General features: G+C 52.4%; 1 protein-coding gene across 2 annotated transcripts in view; it reads right to left on the reverse strand.

Annotated features, from left to right (window-relative positions):
- Positions 1-2,278: 2,278 nt before the first annotated feature.
- CCDC13 (coiled-coil domain containing 13) overlaps positions 2,279-25,853 on the reverse strand; it is a 53,403-nt gene continuing 29,828 nt past the window's right edge. For both annotated transcript variants that reach the window (XM_086720557.1, XM_086720556.1), the window contains exons 8-16: positions 25,495-25,656; positions 22,595-22,771; positions 20,785-20,991; positions 18,213-18,352; positions 17,614-17,697; positions 15,232-15,354; positions 6,374-6,528; positions 3,624-3,738; positions 2,279-3,066 (exon numbers count right to left, since the gene is read on the reverse strand). In XM_086720557.1, coding sequence (XP_086576683.1) covers positions 2,907-3,066; positions 3,624-3,738; positions 6,374-6,528; positions 15,232-15,354; positions 17,614-17,697; positions 18,213-18,352; positions 20,785-20,991; positions 22,595-22,771; positions 25,495-25,656 — 1,323 coding nt within the window. In that variant the 3' untranslated portion in view covers positions 2,279-2,906. The remainder of the gene's footprint in view (positions 3,067-3,623; positions 3,739-6,373; positions 6,529-15,231; positions 15,355-17,613; positions 17,698-18,212; positions 18,353-20,784; positions 20,992-22,594; positions 22,772-25,494; positions 25,657-25,853) is intronic.

Genomic DNA, 25,853 nt, shown 5'->3' on the forward strand with positions numbered 1-25,853 from the left:
TCTGGACAACGAGCCTGGAAGCCTCAGCAGAGAAGGTGAGAGGCTCTGAGGGGCTGCATTCTGTGTGCATCCCACCCCCACCCCACCCCCTCCCACTCCATCCCAGCCCTATTTGCCATGCCTCTGACTTGACCAGGGGCTCCCCGAAAACAGCAAGTCAGATCTACCTCTGGACCACTCACAGGCCTGAAGAGGCTGGCATGCCGGTGGCACTCCCCATCTGATGGCCGGCCGGCTGAGTGGATGGCGGCCTGTGAGTCTGTCTCCCCCACTGGCTGGCGGGGCACTTCCTAGAGCTCAGGGGCCATGTCTGTCTCACCCGACACCCCCCGTGCCTGGGGCAGTGGGGCGGCTCAAGAGGTAACCAATACCAAGGGCTAACATTTATTAAGTACTTACTGTGTGCCAGCCACTGCTCTAGCACTCGACCCTTTTCAACTCAGCGACTCCTGAAGAGGGATTCTGACGGAGGATGGAGCAGACTTGGTCTAACTAAGCTGGGGTGCTGATGGCAGGTGCCGCAGCACACAGCTCCGCGGCAAAGCTCTCAAGGCTGCCTGTAGAATCTGTAAATGGAGACTGTTGTCTTTATGTCCACAGGTGGCCTAAGCAAGGAGTGAGTGCCCAGACTGACCTCTGCAAGATGCCAATTAGCCAGTTGACCCCAAAATGAGCAAACAAGATTTACTATGCCCGATGGCAGTCTTTTCTGGCCTCTCTCTCTCTCATATGAATCCTGTTTTATCTTTGTGGAATGAAATCAATCTACTGATACATGTGCCTTGTACAGAAGTGAATGGCAACCGAATAATCAGCTAAATGTCTTTGAGCTGTTCTTTGACAGCTCAACAGCCCTTGACGGAGGTTTCTAGCTCTGCCCCCATTTTACGGATGAGGACGTGGAGGTTCTGGGAGGTTAAGTAACTCGCCCAAGGCCACACAGCTGGTGAATTGGAAGAGAGATCTGCCCCAGGCACCACCCCCATTCAGACCCCGTGACTTGACACACTTTCCTTTCTCAGATGCACCCTTGACCCAGGAAGGGCAGCAAAACCACCCTTGAGCGGTTAGAGTGTGGGTTATGCCACCCTGTGCTTCCCCGACGTGACCACGCTGTCCATCCGTGAGGAAGGGTAGTTGGTCCTCTGCCTGCTTGTCCCTGCGAGGTACTTCCCCAGGGGCTGGAACCTGCACACAGGCACTCGGACCACCCTCGGGGGCTCCCCCATGCCTGCAGGGGAAGGTACTGATTACTTGGTCTGGTGTCCTGACTCTGCCTTGGGCCCACTCCTCACGGTCACACAACGTCCCCTCTCAGCACAGACCCTCTCAGTCCCTCCGGCGCTGCCTGGCCATTTCCCTCCACCAAGAACTGGAGGAGAGTTCTTCCTTTCCAGGGACCCTTAGGACCCCATCAGGACTGCTGCCTCATCCTGTTGGCCTTCACTTGCCGAGGAGCCTCTAGACCTGTCACTCCAGGCAGGGTCCGGGGCTTCCTGACTGTGGGGCAACACAGAGTACCTCCACGGCCCCATCCCCGAGGAAGGGCCTGAGCAGACAGGGTCCCAGGGGCCCCAGGTGGCTTCCCTTCAGGAGGAGGTATTTGCACGGCATGTGCCCCCACATCTGTGAGTCACTGTGCTAGTGACTGGTCTTCACGTGTGGGAGTGTGAGCACAAGCCCGTGTCTGGGGGTGTGAACGCCGCTCACGTATGGCTGCGTACTCCCGGGTGTAGGTATTTGTGTGCATCTGTGCCTTTGTGTGGGCCTGTGTGCACACAGGTGTGGCCAGGGGGTCTGGTCGGTGTGTGTGGCTGTGGATGGCTTTCCTTAGGGCCACCCCTCCCCATGGCTGTAAGTGCAGTGAAGCAGGGAGTGACCCTGTGACAGTTACAGAGGGACCTGGGGGCTCTCCTGCCGCAGCCCTCCCAGCGCTCCCCTGTGTGGTCGTGAGGGAGGAACACCATGCCTTTGCCTGGGCTCGCTGCCTCGGAATCCTCCTGCCTGGAGCTCCTGCCCAGCTCCGCACCTGCCCTCCACCACCAGCATCCACTAGAGGCAGCCTTTTTGGAAGCAAACGGAGGCGACCCCCGGAGCAGCTGGCTGAGGGTGGGCACTCCCGTCCTGGCTAATTGCTCAACTGGAGGGTTAAATGTTAGCCCAGCTTCTTTCTATAAGCCTCAGTTTCTTCATCTGCCAAATAGGGTGACAAATCCTTGGGTTACTAAAGGACTAGATGGGGTCAGGTTTCCACAATAGATGCTCACTCACTAGGACCTGTGGTGACTATGAAAATAATCATTATTATTACAAGTCTGAGGGTCTGCATCTAAGGAAGACCCCTGAAGAGCGGGCTGACAAAGTGGCTGGGAGCACATGTCCCCAAGGCTGCAAAGGTTGGGGGTGGCCACGGATGGAGCCATGGAGGGGAGAATGGGGGGTATATGCCCTGGTCGGGGGGGGGGGTGGGTGGGTCTGGGTGGCCTGAGGGACGCTCCCAGCTGGAGCATGAAGGGCTCGCCTGTGCATATGGAGCCATGTGGGCAGACAGGGACTCCCAGCTAGGTCCTAGGACAAGGGTGGTGAGCACCTGCCCAGGGGACCGCCGTCTGTTCACAGCCGGCTTGTTGTCCAAGAGCTCACGCCGGTGCTGAGCAGGCAGCTGGGCCTCCTCCCCTGCCGTATCCACGCCTGTCCAGGGTCTCCGGCAGGGCTCAACCAGGGTTTTTCCTTTGCCCTCCTGGTCTGAGATGTTGGCTTTGGTCACCCTCGGGGAACCTCTTCTGGGAGAAGGGGCTGAGCTGGTTGCCCCAGGTTGGCTGCCAGAGCAGATGGAGTCGACAGAGCCTCATCCTCTCAGAGCCTAAGGCTGCCTCATCCAGCCAGGCTGACACTGAGCCACCGTCCTAGTGCTTGTCCGCCTTCTGCTGCCGCAGGGCCTGCAGGAAGACCCCTTTCACCTGGCCCAGGGTCTCGTGGTACACACAGAAGTCCTCCTCCTTGCCACGCAGGGCGCTGCCCAGGGCGGCCTTCAGCATCTCATTCTCCTCCGCCTGGACGGCCAGCCTGGGCCACATGAAGAAAGGGCTTAGCGTGGCCGTGCGGGCATACATGGGGGTGCGTGCATGTGTAAAGGGCGCTGGGAACAGGGCTGCTGGCATGGTTGTTCTTTAGGCTCAGGCTTCTCCTGGACCCGTCCCCTCCTCCCACAGACCCTTGGGGGAATACCATGTGGGATTGTTCTCTGGGCCCACCCACAGCCCTGGGCCTGGCACCCAGTATCCCCCCGAATGTTGGCTGCCTCGAGGAGGAGGACTACTTTGTAAAGGTCCTCCCCATCCTTCTTTGAATACCATGGTCTCTGACCCTGAAAAGTTTGAGTGAGAAAAGAGGGTTTAGCAACCCACACTTGGTAAAACTTCTCTTGGGACTTTGAGGTCATCAGGGATATGGCTGGGTCTCTCTGCCCTCTGATTGCCAGTTGCTGAATCGCAGGCCCAGAACCCAGGCAGGCCGACCTCGGGGCAGACAGAAGTCAAAGGGGGAGGGACACGATCCTTCCGCCCATCGAAGCACCTCCACCCAGACGATGCCACCCTCAGGAAGGTGGGGCAAGAGAGCACCTGGTGGTCAGCTCCTCCATCTGTGATTCCACGGGCACGTTGGAGAGCTGGGTGAAGGAGGGGTCCTTCCTTTCACTCCCGTTCGGGTTGTGCCTGGTGTTGGAGGTGGGCAGACCTGTGGGGCAGTGGCAGCCACTTTCTGTGATGACGCCATGGCCCTGTGTAAATGCTCTCCTTCTCCCCTCCTTCCCCACCTCCACTGCCTATTTCCTGCTTTTCCATTTGCTGAAACATTATATTTCCTCCAAGATGAAGGACAAGGCATAGCATAACATATAAGTTGTCAAATCACTATGTTGGACACCTGAAACTAACATTGTGTGTCAACTATACCTCAATTTAAAAAAAAAAAAAAAAGGTTTTTTTAAGATGCAGCACGAGGGCTGCCTCCCTCTAGAAGCCCTCCTGATGCCTGCTCTGCGTTCCCTTGGACTCAGGCTGTGCTGTCTGCTACGGCCCTGATTCTGCTTGCCTTGTAGCGGGGTGGTTCCTCTCCTTATTGTCTCCAACTTTGCACTTCACAAGTTTCTGGAAGGCAGCTGGGACTGAGATCTGCCCTGCACACTGAGCCTGAGTCTAGACCATCACTGCCTCTGATGCCCTCACACCACTGGACCCCCACCTCCAGAGCCAACCCTGACCAGCCGCTCCCTACATACCTACAGGGGATCCAGTGTGGCCAGGGCCAGAGGCCATAGAATGCTCAGAAAAGGAAATCAAAGCCAATGGGTAGGGAATTTGGGCACAATCACAGCATCAGAAAACCAGTGCTGAAAAGGCCCTCAGAGGCGGCGTGGTTCTCAGGGATAGTGTGGCCCAGGGAAAATCGCCTGGAGTCAGTAGACTTGGCTTTCACCCCCTTGCTGTGTGGCCTCAGGTAAACCATCAACCTCTCTGAGCTGGTTTTCTCATCTGTAAAATGAGGATGATAGTTCTTGCCTCTAGAGCTTTGTGAGGCCGGGTGAACTCACATTTATACCTCAGGACCTATGTGATCTGACCACCTCTTTAGTACCTTGTCACTTCTTTGACCTTGCCTCATATTCCCCTCCCCTCTGGCCGGCTGTACTCCGGCCTCACTTGCTGTTCCTTCAAGCCTCCAGCTAAGCTCTCACACAGTGCCCTTGCACTTGTCTTCCCTCGGGCATCTGTGTGCTCATCCCCCGTCCCTGCCATTGTCTCTGCTCAGATGTCAACTCTTCCACGAGGTCTTCACTAGCCCCCTGTCCCTGATGGAAACCAGCCGCTCTCAGCACCTCCTATCACCTCCTCTGACTTAGCATGTCTTTTAGTGGCTTGTTTGGTTATTATCCATCTTCCCCACTGGAGCGGAACTGCTGTGGAGGGACCAAATTCCAGAATCAGGTCTCCTCATTCTACAGATGGGGTGGTGCTCTGCCTATGTCACAGGCCAGCAGGTGGCAAAAGCCACATGAACACTTTTTCTCAGGCAGCTGCCCCTTGCTATTTGGGCAGAACCAAAACGGTTTTTCCTGCCGTGGCTTAGCACCCCCTGGTTAGGTTACTCAGGAGGTAAGCCCAAAGCCTAGAAATACCACCTCCCTAGAGGACCTGTTCCTGAGGGCCCAGGAGAGTCAGCAGGGTAAGTTACAGGGACCTTCCCCAGCCTGGATTCTCAGCAGCTCCTGGAAGGCCCCTTGAGTCCTGGGCCCTGCTGGTTGGAGAAAGGAGAAGGGTACAACTCCTGCTTTGTGCCTCACTTCTGGCACATCCTTCTGAAATGTTCTCATCTCATCTGGGCTGGGGACAAAGGTCTGAGTGTCCTTGCTAGGGGACGGCTGGGGGATGTAGTGGAGTGTTGAGAGACAGGGCAATGGGGGTAGCACCTCCCTCCAGAGCCTGTAGGAGGTTGGGATGGGGACGTCAGAGGGAGGCAGGCCTGGGCCCTCCACACTAGCGATTCTTCCTTCTTTGGCTTCTCGTTCTGGCATCCTGCACCCCCATCAGGCCACAGCCTCACAAGAGGCCGATGCTGCTGGTCCAGGGACGGCACCTTGAGAACGACTGGGTTACAGCCTAGATCTTTTACTTTAGGACAACAAAATCTCCCTGTGCAGCTAGGTGTGGTCAGGGGGTGAAGGCAGAAATGACACGAGCAACCTTAGGACCATGCCCTTAAAAGGTAAGGAGCAGGACGTCCCTTCCCTCCTGCCCTTCGTGCTGCTGGTGGGGAGGCCGAACTGGCCATCTTAGACCATGGAAGCCGCATGTTGAACATGACGGCACACAAGACAGAGAAGCCTGGTCCCCAAGCCTGCGGAGAAGCCACTCCATCCCTGCTTATGCTCTGCTGCTGTAGCAAGCAGAGAGGGATTCTTCTCCCGGTCAGCCCCTGCTGCTGTTCTGGCCTCCTCAGCAGGCCAACTTCGCCTCATGACCAACTCTAAACAAAGTCAGCTGGGGACAGATGGTTAAGGGCTGGGGTGGGGGTGACAGGCAGTGGTGGTGGTAGCCGAGAGCGTTTAGCAGAGGCACTGCCACTTTTATGAGGGCTCACGGGTGGGCTGGGTCAGAGCCACGTGGGCTGATGGCCTTCTGGGGCTCCTGGCTCTGAAGAGGAGGCCTGGGGAAGGAGACACCCAACAGCACGGGCAGGCTGAGCTCCGCCCCGATGGAGGCCTCCGCTTCCCCATGCTTCTGGACGGGGCTGAAGTGGTTGCCGCTGGCGGGCTCTCCCGTTAACGGCAAGGCCACCCCCTGCGGGCTGGGGGCCCTGGGCCAGCCCCTACCTGCTTTGCTCCTGGGGGCTGCTCTCTGACAGACTGACGTCCTCCCAGGCTCCAGGCGCATCTTCTCCAGGTGTTGCTCCAGCACCACGGTGCGTTGCCGTTCTTCCTGCAGCTTCTTCTCTGATTCCAGAAGCTTGCTGTTGCTCTCCTCCACCCTGGTGATGAGACAGGAGGGGCTGCCGTCCATCCGCCGGGGGCAGGCAGGGGCAGCCCCCGGCCCACCTGCTCTGGCCCTCAGAGAGGCAGGCACATCGTGCCCTGGCGGTGCTGTGACCGGTTCTTTATTTTTACCGCAGGAACCGAGGAACGTGCGTTTGAAAACCATATAGTTCTCTCAAGGCTCAAAATGAAAAGCTCGCCAGCCTCTCGCACTCCTGCCCACTCCCGTTTCCGGCTCTCCAGAAGCAATCACTTAGAACACTTTTAGCTGTTTCTCTGAATATTTACTGCCATATTTCTACAGATGCCCATGCTGCTATTTTTAAGGTTTCAATATAATCTTTCAATTTCCTGTCGTGCAACATGAGAATTTAGTTTTATTTTGGCCTTCTCCCCTTACCAAACAGAATTACCCCTCCGCTTCCCAGTGTAGTTACATTACCATTTCCCAGCTGAATTAATAGTAGGTGGTGTATTAGTTTTCCATTGCTGCTGTAACAAATTACCACAAACTTAGCAGCTTAAAGCAACACACACTTATCACCTCACAGTTCTGTAAGCCAGAGGTCTGGCAGGCTCTGTTGGTTTCTCTGCTCCAGGTTCTGGTGTTGCCTGACCTGGGTTCTTACCTGGAGGTTCTGGGGGGAAAATCCACTTCCAGGCTCATTCAGTTATTGAAGGGATTCAGTTCCAATGGAAGGACTGAGGTCCCTGTTTCCCATTGGCTGTTGGATGAGTGATTTTCATGTTTCAGAGGCCACCCGGCCCTCTCCATCTTCAAAGCCAACCAGACACCCCTTAGCATGCTTTGACTCTCTCTAACTTCTTCCACGGCATCTCTCTCACTGACCCCAGCTGGAGAAATTTCTCTGCTTTTAAGGGCTCAAGTGATTAGATTGGGCCCACCTGGTAATCCAGGATAATCTTCCTATTTTAGGGCCCATAACTGTAATTGCATCTGCAAAGTCCCTTTTGCACATATCATAAAGTAGTCACAGGCACAACAGCAGCAAGCAAAGGGCATAGGGGACAAAATCCTGTCTACCACAGGTTACGTTAGAGCGATTATTTAGACATGTGGCACGGTAATGATCACGTTTTCTTATTTAATTTTTTGCTTTCCTTGGGGTTAGTGATTGCTTTCTGTTTATTATTATTTATTGTTATTAGTCATTATTATGTTCTGTATGTCTATCCTGAGTTCTTGGGACTTGAAGATATTGCTATTCGGCCATTGCACCTGAAGGATTTGTTTAATCCGCTGGGGCTGGGCCTAAGGTCTTTCCTGAGTCTAGGTATGGCATTCCAGACTTTTGTGATATGAAAGGCTCAGCTAGAAGGCCAGCACTCCTGAAATTTAGCCGAAGCAAAGGGTCGTATACACATATGCAAATCGGAGTGGAGGCCTGGAAATTTACAGTGTTGGAGGAAGTGGTAAGAGTCAAGAAGGAGCAGAATGGTGACAGTTATGAACAGTATACAACTGCTAACACAAAACTGTACAATAACACAGTTATACAGCTACTAACATGATTTGTTCAAGCATGTTCCTTGAGACTTAATTTGCAAGAGCAAAAAAATTAAAAAAAAAAAACCTATAGGCCCATCAACAGGGGGAATACAGGACAAGTGGCAAATATTCATACCACGGAATGTGACAGAATATGACAGATTGTCCTGTTCAACACAGTGCAGCCTCATGTCCACATGTAGCTGTTTTAAGTTGAACTTAGTGAAGATGAAACAAAAAATTCAGTTCTTCAGTCACACTAGCCACATTTCAGGTGATCAGAGCCACATGTGGCTAACGGCCGCTGCATTGGACAGCCGAGCTGCAGAACACCTCCGGCATCAGAGAAAGTTCTAACGGACAGCACTGCTCCGGCAACAGGAAAGAAGGAGGCAGAGCTACGTGTATAAACACGGATCTCCAGACTGTAGGACTGGTGAAGAAAAAAACAAGTGCCACAAGAATATATACAATATAATGCCATTTATATAAATAAAGGATAAATAAATCATAGTGGATTCGCGCAGTAAAAAAACTCCTTAACCATAAAAAGGATGTGTGCTGATATGAAGAGGATGTCTGAGATTTATTACTGAGTGAAATAAGTAGCAGAAGATTATGCATAATATATGACCTAATTAAAACATTTATAACAGATTAAAAATTTAAAACCAAATAGATACTAGTGCTAACGAAATTCAGCCAGTGAGCTGAAAGCAGGGGTCTGCAGCAATCACTGACTGTCGTCCGTGGGTGAGGGGCTTTCATTTTCCTGCCGTGTATTTCAGTAATGTTTGCATTTTGTTTAGGTTCGTGATAGGGGAAATAAGAAACTAACAGCAAACACCATATAAATGGTAAAGCACTTTATGAAGTCTGACAACGTTTAGGAATGATCGAACTTTTGGTTTCTCCTCCCAAAATGTGCCATCCTCGAGGAATCTTGATAAATGTCACCACCGCCCATAGAGGTGCTTGGCCTAAATACCTGAGCGTCATTCTTGCCTTCTCTCTCTTCCTCACTGCTCTCTGCTTCCAATTTATCAGCAGGCTCCACAGCTTTTCTTCTAAACACACACAAAAGCTCAGATCCTTCTCATTCCTCCACCTGTGGCCTGGTCTGGGGCTGCTCCTTCTCCGGCCTCTGCAGATTTCACTTTCTACTTGACACTTCTCACTGGTATTCTGAGTGTTCTCTTTTGACCAGTCTGCATTCTCACCGATTTGTTCTTCTTTAATCATTTACTGGGCTAATTCAGCTAGATTCTTGTTTGCCATGGCTTTCTAACAGCTCCCTAACATCGTGGGCATCAACCTCATGACATGCCAGATTTTTTGTTAATTTGCCTTTTTACTTTGTAATTGATTTTCATTATATTTCAAGAGTCTGACCAAAGTGACCCAAATGGTAGCGTAAAGTGAACAATGTTAAGTAAGGCAAGTCATTAGTAAATGTTTTCATGTTAAAAATTTTGCTTTCGTGAGGACTTTAAATGTGGGGATGCTCAGATGAGGAGGTCCCCATGCCCAGGAACTAATTTAATATAAATGATACAAGACCTTTATGGAGACAAATGTATGTAATATTACTTATTACATACATAATACTATATACATAATTCATAAAAAGCTCTTTACAGATGTAAAGAAAAAATATAAACAACTCTTTTTAAAAATGTGCAATAGTATGAATATATATTTAACAGAAAAGAACATGTGAAAGGCTGGAAACATGTGAAAAATATGCTCATCCCCACTTTTAGTTATAGCAAAGTAGATAAAAACAACCATGAGATAATAGTGTTCCTTAATTAGCTTGGCAAAAACATTATGCACTGATAAAACTTTGTAGACGTGACGCTATGGGGAAATGGTGGATAGTTCACGTCATTGGTGGGAATGTAAATGAATTCATTTTAAAATGGTAACCTGCCATTATTTGTAAACATCTAAATGTACACATTCTATGACCCAATGATTCCACATTTAGAAACCTAACAGTGGTATACTCTTAACAAAAATGTAAAGATGTGTTTAGTGTGAGTCCATCTTTTAATAAAAATGTATGTGCATATATGTGCACATATGTATACACATATATTTGCATATACATTGTTGGATGTGCAAAGAAAACATTTTAGAAGTTCTGACAGTTCTTTTCTATGAGAAATGGGGAGTGGCAGGTTGGAAAAGGAGGCTTTTTACAATAAGTAAGTATATGTTTGTAATAGAAAAACTAATAAAACTTCCAATCACATAAAGCAAGGATTTAAAAAAATATTTATTTATTTTGAGACAGAGACAGCATGAGCAGGGGAAGGGCAGAGAAAGAGAGGGAGAGAGAGAATCCCAAGCATGCTCTGCACTTGGTGTGGAGCCTGACTCGGGACGGGATCATGACCTGAGCCAAGATCGAGTCTGATGCTTAACCGACTGAGCTACCCAGGGACCGCATAAAGCGGGTATTTTGAGGCCAATGTTGAGTGTAGAAGCTGTAAACGTGGGCTCCTATAAGGCAGCAAGCTGCAAGGAAGCTCCCTGTATAATTCTGGAAGCCTCAAAAGAATGCCTTGTTTGCAATAAGAGACTTAGACAAAATCCATCTGTAAGCTGGGGAAGTGGTAAGGAAGCTTGCAATCTACTGGGCCTTAAATGTGTTGGTGGGGAAGCACCAATCATGAGAAAATTGAACCACAAGGCCAGCACTTCAGGTGCTCAGGAAATCCTAAACCAATAAAGTACCACTCAGAGACCACTGACACCCCCAAAGCTCCACAGAAACAAAAGCAGAACCATTCTGTAGGAGCACTTTCATAACCCAAGAATTCCCACAGGAAGGAAAAAACAATAGCATTGAAGAAAAGCTTACAGAAACAACACAAAAATACAAAACACATAGAGAAATAATTCACTGTGAGGGGGAGGTAACAGACGTTACTTAGGGTCCCAAGAAGTAATGAAGATGATAGAGTAACTTTCAAGGGATGAAGTAGGTTTCATATTATTACAAGGAGAAAAGCAAGAAATCTTAATGAAAGAACAAATAATATAAGAAAGAGAACAGGAGGGGTGCATGGCTGGGTCAGTGGGTTGAGCATCCAACTCCTGATTTCAGCTTGGGTCATGATCTTGTGGTTCATGAGTTTGAGCCCCACACCAGGCTTTGAGCTGACAGTGTGGAGTCTGCTTGGGATTCTCTCTCTCTCTCTCTCTCTCTCTCTCTCTGCCCCTCTCCCTGTTCACTCTCTCTCAAAATAAATAAATAAACATTTAAAAAGAAGAAAGAGAACAGGGGGTTTTACACAAAAAAGAGCTGCTAGAAATGAAAATTACAATTATTAAAATAGGTTTCATGGCAAATGAAGTGTAGCTGAAGAGGTTTAATGAGATGGAAAGCAGATTTGAAGAAACTATGCAGTTATCAACCCAAAATATTGAGAAACTTTAAGAGTTGCAGAGGAAAGAAGGTCTAACATAGGCTGACTAGACATTTTATTTTATTTTACTTTTAAAGTTTATTTATTTTGAGGGAGAGAGCAAGTGAGCATATGCAAGCAGGGGAGGGGCCGAGAGAGAGGGAGAAAGAGAATCCTGAATCCCAAGCAGGGTCTGTGCTCAGCAGGGAGCCTGACGCAGGGCTCGATCTCACCGAACCCCGAGATCAGACCTGAGCTGAAATCAAGAGTCAGTTGCTCAACCCACTGAGCCACCCAGGCTTCCTGATGAGGCATTTTAGATGAAAGGAAATGAAACAATGGGGAGAGGCAACACGTGGAGTGAGTCCTTGGCAATGCATAGACTGAAGTCCTCAGAAAGAAAAGGCATACCAGTTCCTAAGTAGGAAAAATAAAGCGAAATACAATACCTAGACACATCACAGGGAGACTTCAAAATACCAAAGACAAAGAGAATATCTGAAAAGACTTCTAGAGAGAAAGGACATAACTAGGAAGGAACCACAATCAAACTGATAGCAGATTTCTTTTTGGCAACAATGGATGTTCAATGACAATGGGCTTTCATGGCCTCCAGCTACCAAGAATTCTATGCCTAGGGAAATTGTCCTTCAAGAGAAAGGCAGAATAAAGATTCCAAAGTAAATAAAGACACAGGGAGTTTACCATCCACGTAGTCTTATTGAACTAAAGGACGCACTTTGGTAAGAAGGAAACTGAACCCAGAGGGGAGATTGAGATGCGAGAAGGAACAGTGAAGGAAGACATTTTTAAATACGTTGGCCGAAGTAAAGGGATACTGACTAATTTTTTAAAAGGTGAATTTGGAGGGTTAATTTTGGAGGATTTTGTAAAAAGAATGTGCTGTAATAGACAAATATTAGAGTCCAGTAACATGGAAGACACAAAAAGGGAATCAGAATTAAACATTCTCAACTATTCGAGGTGCCTGGCTGGCTCAGTCGGGAGAGCAAGCGACTCTTGATTTCAGGATTGTGAATTTGAGCAGAGATTTGCTCTGTGTTGGGGGTAGAGATTACTAAAACAAAACAAAGCAAAACTTTAAATGTATCCTATTGCTCAAAGGGATAATAAAGAATTCTACTGACTTTAGACTTGCTGAAACTCTATGTTAAAAGAGTACAGGTGACCACTAAAATAGAAGATAGAATATATAACTTCCAAACTTGTATAGAAGAGAGGGAAATAAAACTCGACCCAGCCAATATAAAGGAGGAGAATGGAGAAAAAGGAGCAAAGAAAAATCATGGCAAATAGAAACTATTAATTTAGCTGATCAAAATATTTCCAAATATTGTAAAAATTAAAATGGGTTAAAATCACATCCTCAAACACAAATTCACAGATTGAATTTAAAAACAAAGCCAACTATATGCTTTTCAAAAGGAGACAAATTTAGTGACTTCTGTCATGGCAGACTAAGCCGACTAGCCCCTCCTATTGTGTAAACAGCTAGAAAAAATGGCTAAAACGTATGAAACATACTGTTTCAGACACTGGACAGCAGGTCAAGAGACACAGAACACTGGACACAGTATTTGAGAGAAGGGAAACAGATGACCAGCTCTCTTTTTATCTTCAGTCTACCTGCACCAGGTGAGGAAGTGAGGGGAATCCCAAGCAGAGCACAGTGGTTTCTCCAGGATGTGGACACAAGACTGGGGAATTGCAGGGGGCCTGAGGCAGCTAGAAGTGATAGGGCGTGTATGAGAGGTGGAAACTCTGCCTCCCCGCACGCCCCCCCGCAAGACCAGAACAGACTCTCCAGATAAAGAAAGGAATAGAACTGGGGATCTCAGAGAAAGGCAGGTCCTGTACTTTGGGGTGAGAAATCCAAATAAGTTTGGAGGGGATACGAATGCAGAGGGAGCTTGGGCCCTGTTTCCTAGTTACAGCCCAGGGAGACAGCAATGCCCGAGAGTAGAAATGGCCACGTGTCTTGGCTAACAGGCCTGAGAGAGCCACAGAGAGCTCCCTCACACCCTAAAATGACATAAAGCCGCAGAGTGAACCCAAAAAGGTCAGGGGTATCAGCTGAGAGAAAAACACATGTGCATGACTCTGAAAGTGAGTGCCTCCTTAAATTTTGTGCTCTGGGTACCTTGCTCACTTCACCCTAATCCCAGCTCTGCATGGAGAGAGGCCCTGACAGATGAAATACCACAAGGAAAGAGAGGCCAGTAAAGGGAACTGAGGCACCTCTGTCTACCTTCCAGCGGAACAAGGTCATATGAGTGATCCTGGCTGGCGTTATGTGGAACAGAATTACCTAGGTAACCCACAGAGCCACGAGAAAGAATAGACCATTGTGTGCGAAGCCACAAACTTTGGAATGGTTTGTTACACAGCAATACATAACTAAGTCACTTTTGTTCACAAAATCCCCCAAATTCAGGTGAAGCTCGAGAGAAATGGGAGAGAAATCCTAAATTGAGTATGTTTCTTCCATTTGATAGACTAGAGACTTGTGCTGTCCATTATATTTCAATTACAGAAGAGAAATTAATGTGACTTTTCTCTTATCCCTGAGTATATCTGAAATTCGTATCTTCTCTATGTACTACATGAAAAGAAAATAATTGTAGCTAGTCACTTCTCACTACTTCGGGAATGGCCATTCATCGACCACTTCCCAGCACCGCTCACTCCTTCTTTGGTATGGTACTCGATTTTTCCCTGTGGCAAACTGCCCCTCCTCCATTCTGTGAGTACCTGGAGGTCCTTCTAGCAAGGTGCCTGGCCTGTGTTTAGGGATGGACATGAGAGCAACCCAGGCCATCTAGACCTTCTCTCCCACAACCTGCTGGCATAAGAAGCCACTTGGCCTGTGTTGTTCCAGTGCCCCAGGAGAGACCACCCAAGGGGTCCTGCGACCAAGATTCCCAAGCCCCTCCTTGGGCTCCTCTCCTGCCCTGCCCCTTAAAATCTGCCAACACCTTCCAAAAATCTGCCTTTCCCTTAACTTACCAGAAGTGGTTTCTACTGTCTGTCACCAAAGAGCCCTGGCTGCCTGCCCTGTTAGGGTAAGAAGTCAGTGCTATCCTTTATATTTTCCACTGTGGAGGTCACATGGTTGGGCCATGTGTTGGCCTGAGTACCTGCAATTCTTGCCAAAAGGGTCACTTGAGCAAGGAGCACTGATTTATCTGAATAGAAGTCTGTCGACAACCCCTTGGAGAAAACTATACCTCCTGGTCCACCCAGGCACCCAAGGCAGACATGCTTCCCTCCTCCCCAGAGCAGTTTCACCTCCCATCTATGAGCGGCTCTCTTGCTGTCTGTAATTCAGACATCAGTCTAGCCTCTGTCTTGCCACCAAATTTCCCAATGGTGCCAAGTACGGTGCCATGTTCATCAGAGACTTCAATTATTTGTGGATTCATCTGACTGATTTACCTACTCCAGAGAGCCTCTCCCCTGAGACTCCCACCCCATGTCCACATGCATATAGCAGTCCCACTGGATACACATAGGACAGGACAAACCACAAGAATGACAATAGGGCCCCAAAGCTGTGAAGCACTTAGTTGAGCACACAAGTGATGACTGGGAATGCCCTAGACCAACATTGTGGGAGCCAAACTCTTGAGGAAGGTGGACCCAGTCACAGATGAGGCCTGGCCCCTGTCCAAGAAAGATGCCCTTGTGTCAGGCCGTCCACACCCCCATCCACATAGGCCCATGACAGCATGTCCCTGGGCGCCATGTGTTACCGTTTCTGTAGGACAGTGACAAACTCGGTGAGCCGGTCGCGCTCCACCTCAGCAGCCTGCCAGAGGGCCTTGAACTCTGTCACTTGTGCCTGCCAGCCCTTTTGTTCTGGGGAGTCCGAGAACCTGGGGACCAGGGTGGGTACAGAGGGCAGAAGTCATTTGAGGGGCTATCTGAAGACACACACTTACCTCTGATGGTAGGAGGGACTGGAAGAACATTCAGGGATCCTCAGAGATAGCCACAGAGAAGGAAGCCAACCCCATCCATCCTGGCCCTGATGGTCTTCCTCCTCCAGCTTCTTCTCAGCCCACTATTCCTGTACCTGCTGAAGTCTCTAGACCTCACTTAGCTGGCTGCACAGCCAGATCTCACTATGGCTAGAGCTGCATCAGTATCTCTGTCTATCCAGTCCCTGGAGGGGCCTGGAATTAGGCTGGCTGCTATGGAATTAGGCCCTTGAGGGCCTGGGGTGTCCTGGGCACCTGTGTGGCCAGTGGTCTGGCCACCATGCCTAGCCTCTGTCTCCCTATCAGCCTGTCCCAGCCCTCCTGCATCTCCTGGCTTGGCCTCAAGCCCAGCCCACTTTGTGACTTGGTCAGTTTTCTTCAGTGCTGATCTAGCCCGTCACTGCTCCCCTCCTGGCCACTGGGCCTGCCTACTAGCCCCTCACCTGCTGGCTGGAGCCCAGATGGAAGGTGAACTCTGCCCGCAGCCCAACCCCCCAGAGCCCACTTGTGAGTCCCAAGCTGCTCTCTGCTTTGCCCTCATCTTTCCCCCCGAGGCCCTGGTGATCCTCTGTTTGCTTTTCTAGCAACGCAGGACACATGGAGAGCTGGGCTGGGGGGGTGCGGGCCCAGGGGCTAACTTGTTCTGTGATCTCGGGCAGGTCTCTTACCCTGTCTGGGCCTGGGTCCTCCCTCTGAAAGTTGAGGGGCTTGGATGAGATGGGCCCTGAGGACTGCAGACTCTTCCATGTTCTGACTCCTAAATATACTTTAAGGCTTTGCTGCTCAAACTATATAGTTGCTGAATCAGTGCCTGTGGATCCAGACCTGCCAAGTCAAAACCTGCATCTAACCTGGCAAATGCCCAGCTGATCTGTGTGCACACTGCAGTCCAGAAAGCTCTGGTCAAAGCCACCTCCATGATTTTCTTGTGAGGGGGTGTGTGTAGGAGGGAGCTGCAGGAGAAAGGGGCCTGACCCCTCCCCCCTGCCCTCCTCCCAGATACCCCATCACGGTCACCACGCCAGCCCCAATAGACACGTTCGTCGTCCTGTCATTGTGGGAAGAGGTCTGTGTGCTCCATGAGGGTAGGGCCTGCACGTGGTCGAGTTCAGTAAATATTTGTGTAACGTGCAAGGAATAAGTTTGAGAGCCAGCAGTCTGGACAGCTGAGGAGCACATCTGCTCCTGCTTCCCTGTGGAGCGCAAAGGTGACGGCCCCACAGGCCTGGAAGGGATCTTGAGGGCCATCTTGTCCCTCTTCCACTCCCACTACTGTGACTAAAACCTCAGAGAGACGGAGCCTGTCCATTCTCCCTGTGGCCCCAGGAGGCCTCCCACACTTGGAAGTAGTCATCTTGTCACTCAGAGTAGCCCACTCTCCCCCCAAGTGCCCTTGTGACTCCAGGCTGATGGGTGGGGCCGCTGCAGGGCTGGCCTTGGCCCATGGTCCCTTGTGCTGCCAAAAGTCAGGCTAGAAGTGTCTCAGGCGCTACTTAGGAAACAGCATCTCAGAGAGGAGGAAAGCCCGGAGCCATAGAGCAAGTCATATGTGGACTAGGGCCACTCAGAGGCCTGGCCCGGAACCCGAGCTGACCTGCCTAAGGGGCGGAGATGGGGGCTGACGCCAGGAGCATGGCTCCAGTGGACAGTGGGCAGGGCTCACGACAGGGCTCAGAGGCAGGACAAAGCTACCATTTGTCTGCGAGCTGGCAGGAAAACAAAGGAGCCATTTAAGTACTAGGCTTGATTCTAACAACAAAGAGGGGCCAGACAGCTGAGGGGATATCAGTGACTTAAAGTGGTAACCCGTATGACATGAAATTCTCGCCCTAGAGACTGAGTCTCAGTGGGGAAGAGAAGACAAGGAGAGGAGCTGGGCTCCAGGCCCTGGAAGTCCCTGTGTTAACTCTGTGGTAGCAGGAAGGGACACTGAACTGCAAGCCAGAGGCCAAGACTCAAGTTCTGAAGCCACCTGCTCTACCACCTTGGTTAAGGCACTGGGCCTCCCTGACCCTCCATGTCTTTATATAAACTTGGTAGAGTCCTTTGACTTGGCATGGCCTCAGTTTCCCCTCCTTACGATGGGATGGCAGAACTGGCCGACCAATCAAGGATGGGAAGGACTGTGAGGGCTCTGAGATCCTGGGTTCATACCTGGCTGAGGCCCCATGAGGACTGGGCAGAGAAGGCCACGTGAGAGCAGATTCCACCAGCGTGTGGCCCAGGCTGGTCACCGAGCTGTGTGAAGGCAAAAGGGGCTCATCACCACGGGAAGGCCGGCTGGGCCCCACCTGGGAGGAGAGCAGGGGCCGGCCGGGATCCGGGGAGCCCGAGGAGGTGGCTGGTGCTGGTCCTCACAGCAAGCCTGGCGGGGCAGTCCTGTGGATTTGCTGCCCTTCTTTCCAGAACTCTTGCTTGCTCAAGACGAGACAGAACCAGGAGACATCATAGCCTTGAGCAATCCAACACAGGTCTGTTTGAGAATCCTAGAAGCAGGTGCGTTTCAAGGCCAGATCAGAGAGGATATTACAGGGAGCTGCAACCAGGTGTTCTCACAGGAATAATACCTGGAGCCTAACCGGCTCCTCCCTGCAGACGCAGGGCTAATGGAATAGGAGAGGCCCACAGATTGGAAGGACAACGGATGGCACAGTCATCTCAGAACTGCACCCGTGGCTTCCCAGCAGAGGCAGCCTTTTTTCTGAATAATTAATATTCACTTACCAACCCCTCTATCCCACTTTTTTTCTTACCGAGAAGATCCAAGCCTGCCAACGTGATCACCTGCTGAGGCCGGGGACTTCGTCTGGCCCGGGTCCTCCAGGAACTTAGCGTAGGCAGGGTTGACCTCAGGCCCACCGGACCCCTCGCCCACTCCTTTATTCCGAAGATACTGCAAGGAACAGACATGGGTTCGACGCTCAGCGCTTTGGCTCAGAAGCCTGGAGAAGGCAGGAGGGGGCCTTGGCTTGAGTTCGGGGCTTTTAGGGGATATGAAAGAGGCTTCTTTTCAGGAGAGAAAAGGGAGGCTGTTTGGCGAAGGCACTCGTTGCATGATAATGACATCTAATAATGCCTCTCTTCAGAAAGGGAGCTACATGGAGCGAGGTGGTGACCGGGCCAGGAAGCTGTTCTACATTCAGGTCCCAAAGGGAAGTGCGTGGCCTTTGATTCAGGCCAGATCGGAGGCTGACGTCTTTGAGTGGGCCCACCTCTCTGAGCAGCCCCACCCACACTGGGTGAATGCCACGTGTGACCTGAGGCTGGCTGCCTTTGTCAGCTGGAGACGCTTGGACTTTCCAGACACCTGGGGCCATAGAGGGTGGCAGGGCCACAGCAAGGGCCAGAAGTCTTGGAGGGAGGCTGCGCTTCCCGGGCCCCCTTTCCCCCTGGCACCTCGGGCTTCTGGATAGCTGGTGAGGCCAGAAGAAGGAGCACTGGAGGACCCCCAGCAGGAGGTCAGGCCATCAGGGGTGGATAGTTGGGGGTGAGTCCCAGACAACCTGGCACGTCCCCCAGCCCTGCCCATCCTGAGATGTGTGCACCAACTTCTCTTGTGGCTCCCAATTAGCCGATGACCTCTGAGGTAAGAATTGGTTCTGTGTTGTGTGCCTGGAGGCGGGACAGTGGTGGAGTGAAAATACTGGAATGTTCCCACATGCTCCTTGAGACTTCACTTCCCACTGGGAAGCAGGGTGAGGACTGAAAGGCAATGCCCCCACTCACGGCCACACATACTCTGTCCCTAGGCCTTGGTCAACCCTGGGCTCCCTGCCTTCACCCTCAGGGGCTGCAACATTTTCTACCACAGCCACTTCTGAGGTCCCAGGCCACCCTGGCCTCTGTGGATGGATGGCTGTGAGACAAACCACCAAGCCCAGGCAACACCACACTGAGGCTGGGGCTGAGGGGCTCGTGGGCTCCCACACTTTTGATTGGACCTGGATCCCTGGGAACGAAAGGCAGGGCTGCTCTGTGACATGCCTTTGGCTGTCCCAGTCACCCTGGCTGTGAGGCTTCTCTGCCATGGGGAGACTTGTGTGCCTGTCATGGAATCCTTTTCCCCAGAGGCCACCAATTCCCCTCTCCTCTGAGCATCACCACCACAGGAAGGAGTCACAGACAGTCCACGGTTCCACGGTGCCTGACCCCTAGCAGCCCAGGCTGTGCCAGCAAGGCACCCACCAAGGTACAACTCTAAGGAACCCCCTCATTAGACAAGCATTAAGCGCTTTTGAGCACACTGGGGGCTCAGTCTTGTGCCAGGCAAGGAGGCACCATGGCGTGTGCCCCCTCAGGAGGAGTTTGGAGGGGGAAACAGGAAGATGATCACATAGGGTGACAAAGGTTTGGCCTGGGGATGCCTGGGGAGTTGGGAGAGTGCCCAGGAAGGGCATGGAACACAGAATGTGGGCCTTGGGGCTCCCTGGAGAAGCTCATGACTGGGTAGGGCCTAAAGGCCGGGGACCACTGAACGGGCAGTGGTAGTGGGGGAGGAAAGGGAAGACATATGCTTCAGGCATGTGCACAAGCCTGGAATGGGGACAAAGCAGGGCCATGTAAGGAGCTAAACGGTGGCCACATGGCCAGAGTGTGGGGGAAGGGAAGGGTGAAGAGAAGATTCAGGGGGTGCCTGTGTGGCTCAGTCTGTTAAGCGTCAGACTTCGGCTCAGGTCATGATCTCACGGCCCGTGAGTTCGAGCCCCACGTCAGGCTCTGTGCTGACAGCTCAGAGTCTGGAACGTGCTTTGGATTCTGTGTCTCCCTCTCTCTGCCCCTCCCCTGCTCATCCTCTGTGTCTTTCTCTCTCTCAAAAATAAATAAACATTAAAAAAATTTTTTTTAAAAAGAGAAGATGCAGGAGGGGGGGGGTAGCAGCAATAGCTGCTTATCACGTGGGGCCTCGCAAGTTGGATGGAGAGTGGCTTCCTTTCGCCATCCTGCTGCCTGGAATGGGAATGTAAAGCCTGGCACTGTAGCTGCCATCCTGGATCATGAGGGTGAAGGCCACAGGTGGGGAGGAGGAGGGGGAGCTGGGAGGAGCCTGGACCTTGGAGGATCGAGTGAGGCCAAGGGGGACGTGGAGCCCCAGACAGGTTTTATGCAGAGAAGGGAGACCATCAGAGGAAGGAGAGGAAAGGTGTGTCGGGATGGGTGGGAAGCCAGAGGGAAGCAGAGGGCCAAAGTGGAGCCAGGTAGGGCATGGCGAGGCCTGAGGAAAGGCAGGTGGAAAGCGGCAGTTGCTGAGCTTTCTCTGGATGGTGGATGGACTTGCCAGGGCTTGGAAATGGACAGCGGGCCGAGGCAGGCCAGCGCCCTACTCACCTGCACGCCCAGTTGCCCGATCTCCAGCTCCAGCTGCTGCACCTTGGCCTCCCTCTCGGCCACCATGGCCCGCAGCTGGGCAACGAGGCTGCTGCTCCGCTGAGCCTCACTGTTGACCTGCTGGTCCAGGCGGAGCTGGGATGCCCGTGTCTTTTCCTCCTGCAGACTCAGGCTGCCCAGGATCTCCTGCAGCTGCTTCAGCTGGTCCTGGGGGCGCCAAGCAGGAGGGAAGATGACAGACGGGGTTAGCCATGACCCCTGGGCAAGGCAGGCAGGGAAGATCGCCCCCCACCCCATCCATTCCCTGCTCCTGCAGGAACCTGATAGTGGGATGCTCCCTGTTCCCTTAAGAAGCAGGAAAGGCACCTTCCTTGCCTGCCTTCAGCGGGGCTCAACCAGGCAGGTGGGAACCATGGCCTTTTCCTGTCCTCAACTTCCTTCTCTGAGATTGGGCCAAGGACATCCAAGGGGCTCTCAGGACAACAGAAAGCAGCTCGGAGGGTGGCCCCTCAGCCAGTGTGGGAGATACCTGGGTAAAAAGAAACCCTATCCCCCTGCTGGGAGATGGCCTTGAAGGTAGTACCTGCACCCCTCGCCAGGGATCCCTCAACACCTGACCAAGGCCCCCTCCCCTGCAGAGGCTCCCAGGAGACTACTAGTGTGGGGGCTTCACCCGAAGGCCATCAGAAAGGACAGGTCAGTGATTGGGAATGGGGAAAGGGGCTGCTGTCCTCAACTCAGAGTGGAGGAAACTGAGGCCCAGAGAGCCCAAGGGCACACTGCTCTGAACGGCAGGGCTGGGGCTTGTCTGCAGCTTTCCTCATGCCATCTGCAGTAACATATGGTGGCACACAGGGACCTCAGAGGACATCCAGCTCTACCCCTTATTTAAAAACTGGGAGCTGAGGCTCAGAGAGGAGGTGCAACTGACCCAGGGTCACACAGCAAAGTGTCCATAGATGCGGGCCTAGAGCTCAGGTCTTCTGTGCTCCACCTACCACCCCACCTGGTGAAGTTATTATGGACGAGGGTGGTGCCTAAGCAGCACCTGTGCCCCCACACACCCCGGCCAAGCCAGGCATGACCACCTCAGGGGCCTGGGGCACAACGTGGGAGCCAAGAGACCAACACCTCTGGTGCCTCGGTCCCAGAGAGAAAAGACCAGGCTAGAGTCAGGAAAGCAGTGCGGCCTTGCTAATCAAGGAAGGCTTTATGGTCAGACCAACCTGGTTTGCACTCAGGCGTATAGTCCCAGAAGACTTTGCTAACTGGAATCTTAGTTTCCCCATGTGGGAAATGGGATTATAATCTACGACCCTAGGGGCTGACTTGGCAGCCCACCATTATGAACCACGTGTACCCCGGGTGCCCAGAAGGGGAGGGGCTCTAGGCTGCCACATGGATAAGAGTTTCTTGGCCTCCCGCTCAGTTGTCCCTCCCATTCCTCGTTGAAAAAACCACCCAGGGTGTAATATGCCATCTCCTTCCTCCCTGTCCATGTCTCCTTCTTTGGGCTCCACAGCTCCAGTGGCTGGGGCCGGCTCAGACACCACAGCCCGCACCAGCACCATGCAAAACGACCTGTCCACATGCTCGGGCAGCCTCTGCTGCTCCTGTCCCCGGGGCGTGGCTTTGGGGCTGGGACCCACGGGGGTTGGGGGCGATGGGCTTCTGGGTTACGCAGGTGGCATACTGGGGCAAGAGAGGGCTCACTCTGGCTGCGGCTGGGCCATGGGTTTCTGGGCAGGGTGGGGGCCGTGTTTGAGGGACCTGGCCTGGCTCTCGCCGGGCCCGAGAGGCTGGGCCGTACCATGAGGGCGTCGATGAGCTCATCGTCATGCCTGCCCTTCTCCACCAGGGTCCCCATCTGACTCCTCAGCGTCTTCACTTCGCTTGATAGCACCTTGTTCCGGGACCTCATGCCCTCAAACTTCTTTTTCAGTTCTTCAAGCTCTCTCTGGAGGCCATCCCGCTCCCCCACAAGTTTCTGTAATCAGGAAGTACAGTCGTGGGCAGTGGGGCTGAATGGGACCTCGGCCACATCTGGTCCCTGGCTCTCGCTCACAGGTGAGGCCCAGAGCCAGTGCCCTGGCCCCCAGCCCTCGCCTCTCGGGGGTGTCAGGTGGGCCCAGAGCCTCCTGCCCTCGCCCTGGTGAGTGACAGATGTCACTAGTGGGTGACAGCACTCCTCCGTCAGCCCGAGAACACAGGTGTCCAGGCAGCTGCCCTGGCTCTGCCTGGGTCAGACAGGAGAGGAAACACTCGCCAGCTCTGGCTGTGTCTTCCAGAGAGCCTGGCTGCCCCCGCCTCTCACTCCCTGCTTGAGCTGAGGAAAGAGAAAAGCCATGCTTTAGTGAACAGCACCAAGCCCAGGGTTCAAACTGAAGTGGCTTCACCCCACCGAGAGCTGGATGAGTAGGTGCCACCCCACTGCATTGCCCCACTGCTCCCGTGCGGCCGCCCGTCGTCGGCCTGGACCGTGCCCCGTTCACATGAGCTACAAAGTGACAACTCAAGTGCTGCCCACGCCTTTGGAGTTTCCCCCCCCTCCCCTCCCCTCCCCTCTCAAACATTCCCTGCGGGCCTACTATGTATTTAACATTACTATAGGTGCTGGGGATACAGCAGAGAACAAAACAAAGTCTTTCTCCCGAAGGAGCTAACATCCTAGCTGGGAAGACAGATGTCAAATGGTGACGGAATGCTTATTGAAAAGTGGGGAAGGGGAGAGGTGGGGGGCGGGGAGACAATGGCATGGTCCAGGAAGGCCTCTCTGAAAAGGTGGCGTCTGAGCAGAGACTAAAGGAAATGAGGGTAAGAGCAAAGGCCCCGGGGCAGAACATGTGTGACTAGAGCACAGCGAGTGAGGGGACAGAGTCCAGATTAGATAAACCATCAGGAGCCGAGATTGCGACACTGAGGAGGGTTTAGGCATTAGGTGGCATAATCTGCTTTGGTCTTGAGGGTTAATTATCACTGGGAAGGTGTTTTCAGATCCCTGTGGAAGTGATTTACAGAAATGACAAATAGTAGGAGGTGACGGGCCTCTGATCTTTGCAAGGAGGCAGCCACTGTTCACCTGTTGCTCTGCTGCCTCACCTTTAGTGGGCATCTGGCAGAGGAAGTGAACATGGGGAACAGATTCCTTCTACCCGCATCGTGGCTTGTGATTGGTTCAACAACTACAACATACTCTGCTCTGGGTGAATGTGTAAGTCTGAGCTAGGTGCACCTCCAACCCAACATTTTCAAATCCCAGCTCCCCATCTCCCTTGAATCTCCTCCCTGTCTCCTCTACCCACCTGTGACATTCACTGGAAGTCCTTCACGACCCTTCTGCTTCCCACCCCCCATCCCGTCACTGAGCCCTGTGAAGTCGACCCTCAAATATTGCAGGTTGTCTGGCCTTTGGCTATAGTCTTACTGCCTTGGCTCAGGTCCTCAGTCATGTCTCAAGTGGATTATTGCTTCTGCCTCCCATACCTCCTCCAACCTAGCCCCCTATACCTGACCACGTGACCTTCCCCAAATGCATAGCAGTCTGCGTCCCTCCACAACTCCACAACTTAAAACCCTCTGGTGGTTTTCCACCTCCTTCAAGACAAAAGCCTAACCCCCTGGCCGGCACACAAGGCCCGGGAGGACCTGGCCCTGCCTGCTTCTCCAGTCCCACTGTTCCCTCCTCACACCTGATGATCTAGGACGCTGGGGGTATGACGTAGCGATGGTCACAACGTTCCTAGCACAGGGCCTAGCCCAGAGTTGGCACTCATAAATGGAAGTCTCCTGATGGAAAGGTAAGGCCTCACTGTTAAGAAGCCCATGGCCAGTGCCGAGGAGTGGGTGTGCCCAGCCTCCCAGCACCTGCTGCTTCCTCTACTTACTTTGAGAAAGCCCCGCTCGCCACTTTCACGCCCACTTTTGAGAGGCTGACTCATCTCTCAGACCCAGGGGAGGGGATCTATCTGAAGCTGGCCGGTCAAAGCATCCCGTACCATAACTGCCGTGACTGGCTCGGGGATGGGGACATGGCCTAAGCTAGCCGAGTGACATTTAATTCTGGGACTTTGTTGGAACTACTGGGGAGGAGAAGCCCTTTGTTTGTGGGGGCTGGGCTGGAAGATAGAAACTAGGACTACCAGGAGTCCCCACAGGAGAGAATGAAGCTTGTCTGGAAAAAGTGGTGTTAAGACCAAGTCCCCAGATCCCCGGATCCATCTGTGCCTGGAGCTAGACCACCTCTAGACTGTTCATCTACATGGGCCAATACATTCTTTGTCGCATAAGCCTGACAGAGTTTGGCTTCTGCCACTCCCAACACAGCCAGTGAGATGCGTGTGGTGCTGGTCCCAGCTTGCCCACCTCCCCACAGCTTGGAGCTCTCCTCCCCTGAGCCCCACCTGATGCTGTCCCTGGGTCGTCACTCTGGGCCGTGACATTCTCCTCTCGTTTTACAGTGACAATTTCAGGTCCAACATCTCCAGAACAGACAGGATGGGGCCACCTAAAGCTCATGAAATGGGCTGAGGGTGTCAAGCTGGATTGACAGGATGTGAGGAACATGCACTAAGGTGCCCCAAACCCCAGGTGTCTCCTGCCTGTAAGGGGTGACTCAGAATTCATGAACGCATGGGCCTCAGAGCCCTGCAGAGGTGGCCATGTTCTCCCGGTGCCACGTGCCCGACTAACCTCCTCCCTGGACATCATTACCTCCCAGCCCTCCTGTTTTTCCCTTTCCAGGCTGCGGATCCTCAGCAGGTTTTTCTCCTGTGCAGACAGCTTCCTTGGGTCTGGGTAGACAGACGGCTCATCACTGGATGTTCCTGCAGACTGGCTCCGGGTCTGTCCCAACTGCTTCTCAAGCTCACGAACCTGAGAGCGGTAAACTAGTCATTCCACAGTGGGTTTGCACCCACAGACTCAACCACTCAGAGGCTGTCCTGCGGTGCAACAGGAAATCCCACTAGGGGAGGGTCTGATGGACGCAGAAACCCCATATGAGGGGCACTGAGGTGGGGGAGGAACCTGAGGCGGCATCTTGAGCAAAACAGGGGAGGACGCGAGGGGGA

This window comes from Puma concolor, chromosome C2 (genome assembly GCF_028749965.1).
Source record: "Puma concolor isolate L17-30 chromosome C2, mPumCon1.1.hap2, whole genome shotgun sequence".
In the NCBI taxonomy this organism is placed as follows: Eukaryota; Metazoa; Chordata; class Mammalia; order Carnivora; family Felidae; genus Puma; species Puma concolor.